Below are 13,777 nucleotides of genomic sequence, written 5' to 3'. Positions count from 1 at the left end.
AAAGAACCATATAAAATGAACTCTTCAATATTTTAATTAAAAATGTAACCTGCAAAGAAAACAATGTGTGGTATGTTATAACTTAAAACAATTATATAGGGTTAGTTTACAAATTAACTAATATGTTTTATTGTAAAATTTGAAATTTTCCTATAATTTTATAGCTCCCAAGATAAAATCCTTGAAAACCAAAAGTTAATCATGATGGGAAACCAGTACAGAGATGATACATTTACTGGTAGATTGATTCCTTGTATTTTTTATCATCTTGTCTAAGAAACTCCTGACTCAAAACTGACTGTGGGAACAGAGCTTGTCTTTTAAAGATTTTTCCATCATGTCTTCTATGCATTGACAGTCTGTGCCATTTCTCAACATGTATATTTGTACTAAAATCATAACTGTTTAATCTTAAATTTCAGTGTGTTTAAAACATCCTTTTACAGAATACCTGTTTCATGATCTCTAAACACGGGCTATTTCTTCACTCTAAACTAGTGACATAGTACTACAGAGGAATTAATTTTTTCCTGAATCTTTGTTCACCAACTGCTCAGTGAATTCATTCACTTTAGCATTTTCTTTTTTTCCCTTCTCTGTTTCCATGGAGAAGTATGTCAGTGATGTGTCTGACTCCATGGAAACAGATGACTATCTCTTTCTACATACACAACTAATTAAATCGAACGCTTTCTATGCTGCCGTTGTCTGGGTAGAGGACCGAAGAGGCCTTCCCTGAAAGAGACATCATTTCAGTAGCAACCTGTAGTCTTTAACCTAATAAGTGAATTAATGTTGTAACGTAACCCACTGCTTCCTAGATTCAGATGTATTACAGTTTACTTCTAGGTCTTAAAAATATAAATGTACACAGTAAAATCTTTATATGCCATGGTTGCCATATACAGTTATACAACTTTTCCTCTTAACATCAAATATTAATAATTTGAGTGAATAGTAGAGATATAACTGAATTTAGTAGACTCATTTAATACTATTCAGTGTAGTATTACAGAAAGTATGGGTATGGCTATGGGTTTTAAAGTGATAAATCTAGGCTTTGAATTCTAGCACTGTCATTTGTTACCTGAATTACATTGGCTAACCTACATAATAATTTTTGTGCCTCAATTTTTTCATCTAAACTATAGATTATGTTACTTTGTTTATATGACAGTTGATGGTTGTAAAGCATCTGTTGGTACCTGTCACGTAATAATGAGTAACAGCCTATTACTGTTGTTATTACAGCTTGGACCCAGAGTAAAATAGTCTTAGTATTCTCACAAATGTCTCAAAATGGAAAACCACTGAATACTACAGAGATTAGGACTGTTTTCTTCATGTGAACCAAACAAAGTAATTTGTAAATATACATGGCTGTATCAGGAATCAAACTCAGGACCTCGTACATGCCAGACAGGTGTATATTACATGGTTGATGTTGTTATTGCTAACAGTGTTTAAGTTTGTTTGCAGTGGTCTAGTGATCTGGCATCATCATCGTGATTTTACTTTAACTTTCTTTTTTTTTTTTATTGTCTTTTTGAGACAGAATCTCTCTGTGCAGTTCAGGCTGGCCTTGAGCTCACTTTGTAGCCAAGGCTGGTCTCGAACTCACAACAATCTTCCTGCCTCAGCCTCCCAAGTGCTGGGATTACAGGCGTGAGCCACCACGTCCGGCTAACTTTAACTTTCATATACTGCCCAGGTTCTAAACAAGTATAATTTCTCTGATTTGTTTCTTCTTCCTTGTATTTAAAATCTCCTAATTTAGTAGTTGGATATGGCAGTGAGCCCCATAACTAGTAGAACAAAAGTACTATTTTTAGTTAGTTTTTTCTTTTGCCTCAATTATTATCTTACATATTAGCACCATTAAATTTTATATATGTTTGCATATATATTTATGTATTTATAAATATAGAGTCATTATCTCTGGGTTACATAGCCATAGATTCAACCAACTATGGGTTGAAAATGTTTGAAAAAACAGTATTCTGTAGTGGATGTATATATATCTCTTTCTTGTTATCATTTCCTTGACAATACAGTATAATAAATATTTACATAGCATTTATGTTGTAGTAGGTACCACAGATAATCCAGAGACAATTTAAGATATGTAGGAGGATGTGTGTTAGGTGATTTGCAAATAACTGAACATCTATATATTTTCGTATCTGTAGGAATCCTAGAACCAAGTCCTCGTGGATATCAGAGATGACTATATTTACACGCATATGCATCCATACTAAGAATAGTAATAATACTAGCCAACATTCATAGAGTTATATTCTGTATAATAATCACCACATTAAGTGTTTTACAACTTATCAACCTATTGAATAGAGAAATAATAAAGAGTTTTGGGTGCTTTTATTACCTTCATTTTATAGGTAAGGAAACTGAGATGAGGAAAGATTAGTCCATGATTTTAAACTGCAACCTGTGGAATTTCTATTTCTAGGTATTTCTGCACATATGTACACTTTCATATTTATGAAGACATAAAAAATGATACAGAATGGATTAGGCCTAAACCTTGACCAATGAACTAATGATAATCTAGATTGCATTTGTCTTTTTAAAAAAATTTTGCTGCCACAGGCTATTTTTTTCGCAATGTGTTAAAGTTTATAGACCCTTCTCAAGGAAAAGTAAATATGTGTGTGTAATTTTTTTGGGTAGGATACTGGGAATTGAACCCATGACCTTTGCACTGAGCTATATCCCCAGCTCTTTGTTCTTTATTTAGAGACAGGGTCTTACTAAGGTGCACAGACTAAGGTCTAACTTCCTGTTCTGCCTCAGCCCCTCTTGGTGCTGTGGTTACAACTGTGTGCCACAACACTCAAAAAACAACATTTTAATAGGTTAATTATAATGTGCAAGATTATAAATTAAACTAGTTATATTGATACACAGTTATTAACTCTTTTGATATTGTGACATAGCAATGTATCTGCCATAATTTTTAGAAACATAGTAAATAGACCTAGTAGCAGACTTAACAGCTGTGATAGTTTTGAAGTAGTCATGCTTATAAATGATTTTTTTTCTTTTCCAATTTTTTGTTTGCTTGTGTTTTGTTTTTTGAGATAGAGATTCACTATGTACTTCTGGCTGGCCTTGAACTCACTGTGTAGTCTAGCCTGGCCTTGAGCTCTCAGTGATCTTCCTGCCTCTGCCTCCTGAGTTCTGGGATTATAAGCATGTGCACCATGCCTGGCCTTTTCAATTTTCTTTTCTAATTTTCTTTTTTTATTAGTACATGTTTCGGCACATAACGACCACATTCATTGTGGGGAGCTGGTACATCTGCGTCACAGATCTTAACTCTTTTTATTTTCCCTTTCACTTCTCTTTCCCCTCCTTCCCTGCTTTAAGATACCTGCAAATATAATGAAAAAATATGTTTCTATATGTATGTGTATTGCTTTTTGGGTTGTTTTGTTTGCATCAGGAATTAAACTCAGGACCTTGTGCATGCCAGGGAGGTGCTGTGTCACTGAGCTACATCCCAGTCCAAAAATATTTTATAAAATCTCAAATACCTTCAAAATACGGGACACCCCATGTTATTATTGTTCCAGTATGTTAGGGCAGTGAGTCTCAGAAGTTAAGAAGTTAGGTACACAGCTAATGTTGTGGCTTATGTCCGAATGTTCCCCTACAGCCTCATACAGTCATAGGTGGGTTTTTTCAGAGGTGGCTGTATCTAGAGTGTGAGATGCTGGAATTGACTCATGGTGCAATGCTAGGATCAAGGGCACTAGAATTAAGGATGTGAGTGCCCCCTGCACTGGGCAGCCTGGATAAAATATAAGGAACAGAAAGAGCCGTGGCTATCTTTTGCTTCCTTGCTCGCTTGGTTTGCTACCTTCTGCCTGCCACGAACTGTCTCTCCTCAGCAATTTTGGGTGTTGGGTATTTTATCTCAGCAACAAGATAAAAGTAACTAAAGCAGCTAATAACTGGTGTTACAGTTGTATCTAGATGACTGCCCAAAGCCTCGTGCAGTCATAATGTGGTCTTTTTCCAAGGTGGCTGAATCTAGACTGTATGGTTGATTCATGGTGAATTGCTAGGATTAAGGGTGGGTAATTACTGAATCAGTCCACCAACTGGTTTGGCATTGCCCTAATCCTGGTAGCCTAGATACAATATGAGGGACAGAAGGAGGCTTGCCAGGGCCTTTGCTCCCTTACTTGCTTTGCTGCCTTCGGCCTGCCATGAACTCTTTCTCCTCTGTGCTGCCTCTCTGCCATCCAACCTGGCTTAGAGCCTGCCAGTTATGGGCTGAAACCTCTGTAAACTAAACTAAATAAACCTTTCCCCCTTTAACTTTGGACGTCAGGTATTTTGTCTCAGCACCAAGAGAAAAGTAACTAAAACGACTGAGACTAAAACGACGAGATTCAAACCATTTAATGATGAATCCTTAAAAAAAAGAAAAAAAAAGATGAATCCTATGTCCTTTTCTTTGTTCCCATGATGTCTCTCTTTAACAATAAGCAAACTTTTATAATAATAGCAGAAACTTTTCCAAAATCGTGACCCTGTGACAGTGATGGGAACTTACAGCATGCATGCTACAGTGGGCTGTTGTTGTTGTTGAAAGCTTTATGTGATTTGCCATCACTGCACTACGAAAAATGTGAAAAAAGAAGTGGAACAAGGCAGGTGACATAAATACATCTTTAATGTGATCTAAAGGTGATATTTTAGAACAAGCAACAAGATGTCAGTAGAGAATGCCTATTAGCGTTGTGCAGTGTGGTGATACAGCTATTCTGTGTAGCAGCCGCTCTGATTGCTGCGCATATCTTCTCATTAGCCATTCAGATTCTTCTGCTTCAACTAGCCTTAAAATCACTGATTGCCACAGAGCAGTAGCTTTTTATCCTGGTTCCCTCTTTGCTTCCTAAGGTATGTGTAGACAGCCTATGCAGAATGCCAGCCTCAGCTAAGCAGCCACCGGTTGATTATGGATTAGAGACCATCTTCACAGTTGCCAGAATAATCCAGCAACACAGCACACTAGCCAGCTTCTTTCTGTTTTAACTGGTCCTGAACAGGATCCCAATTTAAATGCATAGCCTTCCAGTAAATATTAGTTTCTATCATATATTCTACAATGTATTGTAGTTACCAAATATAGTATTGTCAAGCAATAAATGACCTTATATGAGCTTTGAAATAAGTTATGGTGTAGATTTGTATATATCAGCTGAATGTTCTCATTGAAGAAAGAAAGGAAATGGATTAGGGTAGAAAAAGCCATAGAAAAGTTCAGTTAGTTTCTTTTGGGCCAAGAAGCCCCAACACTTACTATCATTACTCAGAAACTGACTGGAAAGCCAAATGTCTGCTGCTACCGAGCCTCCAAACTACCCAAGACAGCATCCAAGTGAGGTTGTCACTTTTTCTAGTAATGAATAGGGGATGCATACTTTGAGTGTCCTCACACAGATAAATTTTGTCTTAAAGGCACAATATATTGGATGGTGGTGACATAACTCAATTAAATCTTCACTTTGCAAAATATAAACACCAGTTCACACGAAACCAAAGTCTGTCAGAGACTGAAGGAAAAAGCACAAAGTTTCCCTGTACCTTACATCTGACTTGGGATGAGGTTGTAGTGGTCCCAAGTTCTTATCTAGGAGGCATTGTGTTAGTCCCATGGGGCTCTGACTTCATTTTGACCTTAAGGACCTAACCACTTGGGATTATCCTAGGGTGTGAGAATTGCTTCTATTTATGTGTTTATTCTTGTGACCTTAAGTTGCTAAATGCTCTCTTACTAAAGATATTCTAATGTAAGGGAAATTATGATATTAATTACTATTGTCTTGCTAAAATCACCAACTATGTGTTGAACAATATCAAGTAAGATACCTCAGATTTTTGTTTTGTTGCCAGCACCATGCTCTTGTTATCACAGTAGCTTTATAATATGATTTCAAGTCAAGGATTGTGATGACCTCTGCCTTGCCTTTGTTGCCTAGAGTTGTTTTTGCTATTCTGGGTCTCTGCCAAATGATTTTTTATGAATATTTTCTCTAGTTCTGTGAGGTATGCTTATGATATTTTTATTGGGATTGCATAAATTTTATAACAAAATTTTGTATATAAAATTTGTATAACAATCTTGCAAGTGTGGTCACTTTTACTATGTTGGTTCTTCCTCCCAAAAAGCAAGAAATATCTGTCTTCTCATTTTCTGATATCCTCTTCAATGTCTTTCTTCAGAGTACTGTAATTTTCAGTTTAGAGATCTTTTACTTCCTTTGTTAGATTGATTCCCAAGTATTTCATTTTTTTCAATGCTACTGTGACAAGGATTGTTTCCTTAATTTCTCTTTCAGTGAGTTTGTTATTTGTGTAGTGCAATGCTATTGATTTTTGAGTGTTGACTTTATATCTAGATATGAGACTGAATTTGGTTGTTAAATCAGGAAGTCTTTTGGTGAAGTTTTTGGGATCTTCTATGTAGAGAATCAAGTCATCTGCAAATAATGATAATTTAACTTCTCCCTTCCTTTTCCTTAATCCTTTTATATCTTTCTCTTGTCTAATTGCTATGGCTAGTGTTCCTAGAACTGTGCTGAATAGGAGTAGTAACTGTGTATCTTTGTTTTTGTTCCTGATTTTAGAGTAAAAACTTTCAGTTTTTGACCACTTATTTTTATTTTTTTTGGTACCAGGGATCAAACTCATAACATTGCGCTTGCAAAGCAGGTGCTTATGCTGCTGAGCTAAATCCCCAGCCCCTTGACCATTTAGTATGATGTTGGCTTTGGTTTGTCATGGATGGCTTTTATCAGACTGACATGAAGACAAACCATCTATTCCAATTTTCTGTAGCAATTTTGTCATGAACAGTGTTGGACTTGGTCAAATGCTGTATCTGTATCTATTGAGATGATTACATGATCTTTGTCTTTGGCTCTGTAGATATGGTATATTGCATTTATTGATTTGTGTGTGTTGAACCATCCCCACATCCACAAGATGAATACTACTTGGTGTATAATCTTCTTGATGATTTGCTATATTCTTTTTGCCAGTATCCTATTGAGGATTTTTGCATTTATATTCATTAGGGGGTTAACTTATAGTTTTCTTTTTTGGTTAAGTCCTTCTCTGGTTTTGTTATGAAGGTAATACTTGCTTCCAGGAATGACCCTGGGAGTACTGTTTCCCTTTCAATTTTATTAAAGAATTTGAGAAGTAATGGTAATAGATGTTCTTTAAATTTCTTGTAGAATTCTGCAGTAACTCTGTCAGGTCTTTGGCTTTTCTTTGTTGGTAAGTTTTTAATTACATTTTTATTTCCTTAACTCATGTTGGGTTATTTAGAATTTTTATATCTTCTTGATTCAACTTTGGTAATTCATATGCATCTAGGAATCTATTTCTTCTGTGTTTTCCATCTTATTAGAGTAAAGGTTCTCAAAGTGGGTATTGATAGTCTTCTGGATTTCCCCAGGAGCTACTGACTTCTCCCTTTTCATTCTTAATTAGATGAGTTTGAGATTTTTTTAAAATAAGGTTGGCTAAGGGTTTACCAGTTTTATTTAATCTTTCAAAAGATCAACTCTCCAATTCACTGATTCTTTGTATTGTTTTCTTAGCCTCAATTGCATTAATTTCTATTTTTATCATTTCTGCTTCTATATTTTTATCTTTCCCAGAATGCTGTGTAAGTCATCATGCAATGTGTACTCTTTAAGACTGATTTCTTTCACTTGGCAGATAGCACTGGGAATTTTTCCACGTTGCCTGGTGAATCGGTAGTTTATTCCTTTGTGTTGCTGAGAAGTTTTCCTTTGTATGGGATATACTACCATTATTTCCTCATTTTCCAGTTGAAGAATGAATAGGATGCTTCCAACTTTTAGCAATTATAAATAAAACTACCATAAACAACCACGTAGAGTTTTCTGTGTGAGCACAAACTTTCATGCATTTATTTCTCCTGGGTAAATACATAAAAGAGTGATTTCAGACCACGTGGTAAGTTGTGTTAGAGTCAATAAGAAACGGATAAACAGTTTTCCACAGTGACTGTGGTGTTTTGCCTTCCCATCCTCAAACATTCCAGAGTTATGGTATTTCTGCATTCTCATCTGCATTTGATAGTGCCGAGTTTGCTTTTGTTGTTTTTCATTCTAGCTATTATAATAGACTTGGACTGGTATCACAGCGTGGATTGAAATTGCATTTCCCTGTGTATTAATGATGTTGTAAGTCTTTTCATACGCTTATTGATGAAATCTCTATTCAGACCTTTTGCTCATCTTTTAATTTCATTATCTGTCTTTTTATTATTCAATTTTAGGATTTCTTTACTGTGGAAATAAGGCATTATCAGATATGTGTCTTGAAAATATTTTACTCCAGTTTGTGCCTTGTCGTCTTACTTTCTAACAATGTTTTTCAAACAGAAAGGTTTTGTTCTAATTAGGATGAAATTTGATTAATTATGTATTTTTCTTAAGTATCATATCTAAGGAATCTTGACCTATCCCAAGATCCCAAAAATTTTTACCTTCGTTTGAGTCTAAGACTTATATAGTTAAAGGTTTTACATTTAAATTTTTGATTCATTTGAAGTAAATTTTTGATTCATTTGAAGTAAATTTTTATATAGCACTATTATGGACCGAATGTTTATGCTTCTCCAAAATTCATGTTGAAGTCCTACCACCTCCTCCCTTCTCATGTGATTATATTACTTTAGGAAATAATTTAAGTCATAAGAATGGATCAGTGCCCACTCTCCTGAGTGAGATTAGTACCCTTAAAGGAGCCCTCAGAAAGTTGCAAACCTCTCTTTTTCTACTGTGTAAGGATACAAGACGTTACTAGTCTTCCATCAGAAGAGAACCCTCACTAGAACCCAATAATGTGAATATCCTAATCTTAGACTTCCAGCCTCCAAAACTATGTTACATAAACTTCTGGGTTTTTTTTTTTTTTTATCAATTATCCAGTCTCTGGTTCTTTGTTATAGCAGTCAAGAGGTTTTTTTGTTTTTTATTTGGGTTTGGTTTTGGTTTTAGGTTTTCCATATGAATGTCAAAGTTTTCCAGCTCCTTTTATTTAAAAGGCTGTCCATTTGTTTGCCTTTGTAGCATTGTCATAATCAGCTTGTCATAGGCCAGACACAGTGTCATATGTCTGTAATCCCAGCACTGAGGAAGGCTGAGGATCTCAAGTTCAAGTCCTGCCTGGGAAGCTTAGCAAGACCCTGTAAAGAAAGAAAAAGAAAAAGAGCCAGAGATATAGCTTAGTGGTGGAGCATGCCTTGGTTCAACCACATACACAGACACAAAAATCAACTGATAGTGTACATGAGTCTGTTTCTACACTCTCACCTCTGCTACATTGATCTATGTGTCTGTTCCTTTGCCACTAATACACTGACTTCATTTCTGTAGCTTCATTTCTGTAGATATATTACACAGTCCATCCTCCAATTTTATCCTTTTCCAAAAACTTTTCCTCCTACATCTTTTGTCTTTCCATAACAATTTGTAAACCACATTGTCTATTTGTATAAAAATTGCTTCTGAAAATTTTTCAACACTCTGATCTTAGTAGTGCTTTTAGACAAGATTAATTATTAATCTCCTTTTTGTAGTATATATCATACATTAATTTTCTATTGCTGTATGACACATTAACAAATGTTTAAAACAAAAATAATTTATTACCTCACAATTTCTGTGGGTCAGGAATCTAGACATGGCTTAGATGAGTCTTTTGCTTAGAGTTTCACAGAGCTTCAGACTATCAGCAAGGATGAGACTCGGTATGCTCTTCCAAGTACAAGTTGGCTGAATTTGTCTTCTTGCAGCTTTAAATTTTATGGCAGCTTGCATCTCAAAAGGCAGCAGGAAAATATATCTGCTGCTTGACAACTCTCCAACTTCCAGCTCTGACCTCTACATCATCTTTCAAAAAGCAATCCAAGGGTTGGGGATCCAATTCAGTTCCAGAGTACTTGCCTAACATACACATGTCCATGAGCTCAAGCTCTATTGGGAGAGGGTGGACAAGAGAGACAGAAAGACAGACAGACAGATGGACGGACGGACGGACGGACAGAGAGACAGAGACAGAGAGAGAGGAAAATGGGAGAGCACAGCAGAGACTGAGAGAGAGAGACAAGGAGAAAAGGAAAGGGGCCCAAACTATCTCTCTTATGATTAGATTAAATGATTACTCACCTTAATTACATCTGCAAAATTTGCTCATGCTTGCCACGTAATGGAACTTAGAGAAGGGAATGATGTATTTATAGACCTTGCCCACCCTCACGAGGAGATCATATAGGGCAGATAGGTCAGGGAGCGTGTATCTGGGGTACCACCTAAGAATTTTTTCTGCTGTAAGTACTAAGGAGAGTATTCATATCTTCAGTGAACGTTGATAGATTGTTTTCTGTGAAATTTATTCATTTCAGTTAAATTATAAATTTTGTTTGTTTTGAGACAGGGTCTTGCTATGCAGTTCAAGCTCACTATGTAGCCCAGTGAACTCAAACTTAAAGTGATCCTTCTGCTTCAGCCTCCCTACTGATAGGATTATAGACATACACCACCACGACTGGCTTTAGAAATTTATGGGCAAAAAATTATTTATAATTTTCTTGTTTGCCTTTTAATATCTGCAGGCTCTATAGTGACAACCCTTCTTTCATTCTTGATATTGGAAATTTGCGTCTACTGTTTTTAATAATCCAGTTACAAATCTTTCAGTTTTATTTTCAAGAATTTTAGCTTCACTGATTTTCTTATTTTTTGTAGTTTTCATTTCAGTCATCTCTGTTCTCATTTTTGTGATTCTTTCCTTCTGATCATTTTAGGATAAATTTACTCTTTTTTCTTAATATAATGAGGTAGGAATGTAGATTTGTTTTATTCAAAACTATTCTTTCATTCTGATACAAGTATTAAGCCCTGTATATTTTCTTTAAAGCCTCCTTTGGATGTAAGGTAATTACCTTACAACAATATTTTTATGTTCATTCATTTACATTTTTAAATTTCCTGTGAAGTTTTCTCTTTCATTCATGGATTATCTAGATTATGTTGTTTAATTCTCAAGTACTTGGTGATTTCCTATTATCATTCTGTCATTGAGTTCTAGTTCAATTGCATTATTATCAGAGAACATGCTTGACACGACTTCAGTTCTTTAAATCGTTCAGTGTTGGTTTTATGAAACAGTATATGGTCTCTTTTGGTGAGTGTTCCATAGGTAGTTTAAAAGATTACATTTGGGTATCTTTAGACAAAATGTTCAATAAATATCAGCTAGATCCTACTGCTTTATAGTGTTATTTATTTCTTTTGTACCCTTGGTGATTTCGTATCACTTGTAAGAATCTACACAATGCCTAGCATATAATTAGCACTAAATGAGTATCTGTTGACAAGAGAAAAGAGTGAGGGAAGAACAGGAGGATCTTCATATCTCAAAATGCTTACTCAGTAGAATAATAATATGGTCTTTTGAGTCATCAATTAATTTCAATTCTAGTTTCACTATTTTTAATGAGAATATATGTTATGTAATTTCTCTGCAGTTCACTATGCTCTAATACAGGAATGCTAATATCTACCTCACAGAATAAGTAAAAATGAAGTAATAGGTACAGGGTATTTAGCAGTGTTCTCAATAATAAGCACTTAGTAAATGTAGATTCTACTTACGTTAGTAACAACAGCTATCAAATACCACTGTGTGTTTCTTGCAGGAAACTCTGCTCTTAAAGACAAAGAAGACCAGTTTGGGAGGACACCGCTTATGTACTGCGTGTTGGCAGACAGACTGGACTGTGCAGACGCTCTCCTGAAGGCAGGAGCAGATGTCAATAAAACTGACCATAGCCAGAGGACGGCCCTCCATCTTGCAGCTCAAAAGGTGAGAAGTGCAATTACCTTGAAGAATAATCCTACTGTGTGGTATTCTTTGGTTAATTATTGGAACTATGCAATGGACAGGTAATAAACAGATCACAAATATATGACTCTAAGTCTTCCTGTTTTCTTTAAAAGCATTTTTTTTAAAGTACAGAGAGCAAAACACAAATAACTGTCAGTGGCTAAATTTACTTATCTAAATGCCTCAAAAAATGGAATTTATTCCATGATCCAAAATTTAGTAGGGAAAAAAGGAAAAATATTATATGTACATTGTGACTAAAGTGAATTAAAAACTTGTGTGTAGAGAAAAAATAAAGACTAAAAAGAAACACACAGAAATGTTGCTAGTGGTTGTGTTTGGATGCTGGAAATGCATATGAATTGTACATTTCACTATTTAAATTTTTCTTCATTAATCTTTTATAATAAAAATTTCAGTCTCTTTTGAAATATATGCTTTTATGCTTCCATAAAGAAATTTATTTTTGGGGCTGGGGGTTTAGCTCAGCGGCATAAGCACCTGCCTTGCAAGCAGGCGGTCATGAGTTCGATCCCCGGTACCGATAAAAATGAAAAAGACAAAAAAAAAAAAAGAAATTTATTTTCTGAATGTATTATAATGTTTTTAAAAACCTATAATTATATTGCCAGTATCGATTACACATCTTTAAAGACATCGTCAAAACCCTCAGATTTTTAAGAGTAAGCATTTCGAAAGACATGTGAAATAGAAAGCCTGTAAGATAAATATTTGCCTAAAAATGATTTTCCCCTCCCTTAAAATATTGGTCTATAAGATACATTTTCAGTGCATGGTTGGTTTTTTGTTGTTGTTTTAGACTTCTGTAGTTTTGGAATAAAAAGCAATGAAAATGAGATGGATCCATGAGAAACTATTAGAGTTATTTCCCACTAAAAATATCCGGCCAGAGAAAGCTGATTAATTGAGGGGTTCGAAAAATACCTTTTCATTCGTTGGATGCATGAAAAGAGACTGACATTAAGATACACAACTGAATATGCTGGTTACAAGCTGTCATCAGCGAGGTCTGTCAGGTTATTTCCAAAGTTGATTCTCCTGAATTTGCTTTTTATTATAGTAATTTTTAAAAAATCTCTCCATTTTCAATCTCAGTTTTAACTTCTGCCCAACCATTTATAACCTCTCACCTAGGCTTGTCAGCTGGTAAAATTATTCACTTATGAGAGGTACCTTCATTTAACTTATCATTAAAAACAGTTAGATTGAGGATGGCCCTAATATTAAAAGTTGGATACCTTTTAGAGTTTTTCACTATGATTCATGTAGGTATAAAACTCAGCTTCAAAAATGTAGGTTGGAACTTTGAATCTTTTATAGGAAAATGGATGCACTTTGAGACCATAATGTTACATGAGGTAAGTTAGATACAGAAAGGAAAATGTTTCATGATTTCTTTTATATGAAAAACCTGAATATAAATAATTTAAAGAGAGGCTGAGGATTTCGTTCAGCAGTTTAAGCACCTGTCCAGCAAGTACGAGGTCGTGAGTTTGATCCCGAGTACCAATAACAACAACAACAATAATAATAATTTAAAGAGCAAAATGAAAGAAAGATGATAGGGAACAGGGAGATAGACTTTGTGAAGACAGGCAGGGCGTTTGGAGATGGAGTGGGGGAGCTGGGAATGATAGGCAACGTGAGGGAAAAGGCAAGTAAAAAGTTACTAAGATGCAGTATGTGGAACTCTGATATGGTGGCACACGCCTAAATCCCAACACTCAAAAGGCTGAGGCAAGAGGATCCCTGCAAGTCTGAGGCCAACCTGGGCTACAAAGTGAGTTCAAGT

At 35.3% G+C, this 13,777-nt stretch overlaps 1 protein-coding gene across 3 annotated transcripts in view; it reads left to right on the top strand.

Moving 5' to 3' along the window:
- Invs (inversin) overlaps nt 1-13,777 on the top strand; it is a 126,853-nt gene that overhangs the window by 9,302 nt on the left and 103,774 nt on the right. For all 3 annotated transcript variants that reach the window (XM_063224579.1, XM_003470893.5, XM_013153592.3), the window contains one exon: nt 11,777-11,943. In XM_063224579.1, the coding sequence (XP_063080649.1) occupies nt 11,777-11,943 (167 nt within the window). The remainder of the gene's footprint in view (nt 1-11,776; nt 11,944-13,777) is intronic.

The sequence above is a fragment of the Cavia porcellus genome, unplaced genomic scaffold (assembly GCF_034190915.1).
Source record: "Cavia porcellus strain 051 isolate PalLab524CR breed Dunkin Hartley unplaced genomic scaffold, mCavPor4.1 scaffold_1, whole genome shotgun sequence".
Taxonomy (NCBI): Eukaryota; Metazoa; Chordata; class Mammalia; order Rodentia; family Caviidae; genus Cavia; species Cavia porcellus.
This window is presented reverse-complemented; position numbering and strand designations above follow the sequence as displayed.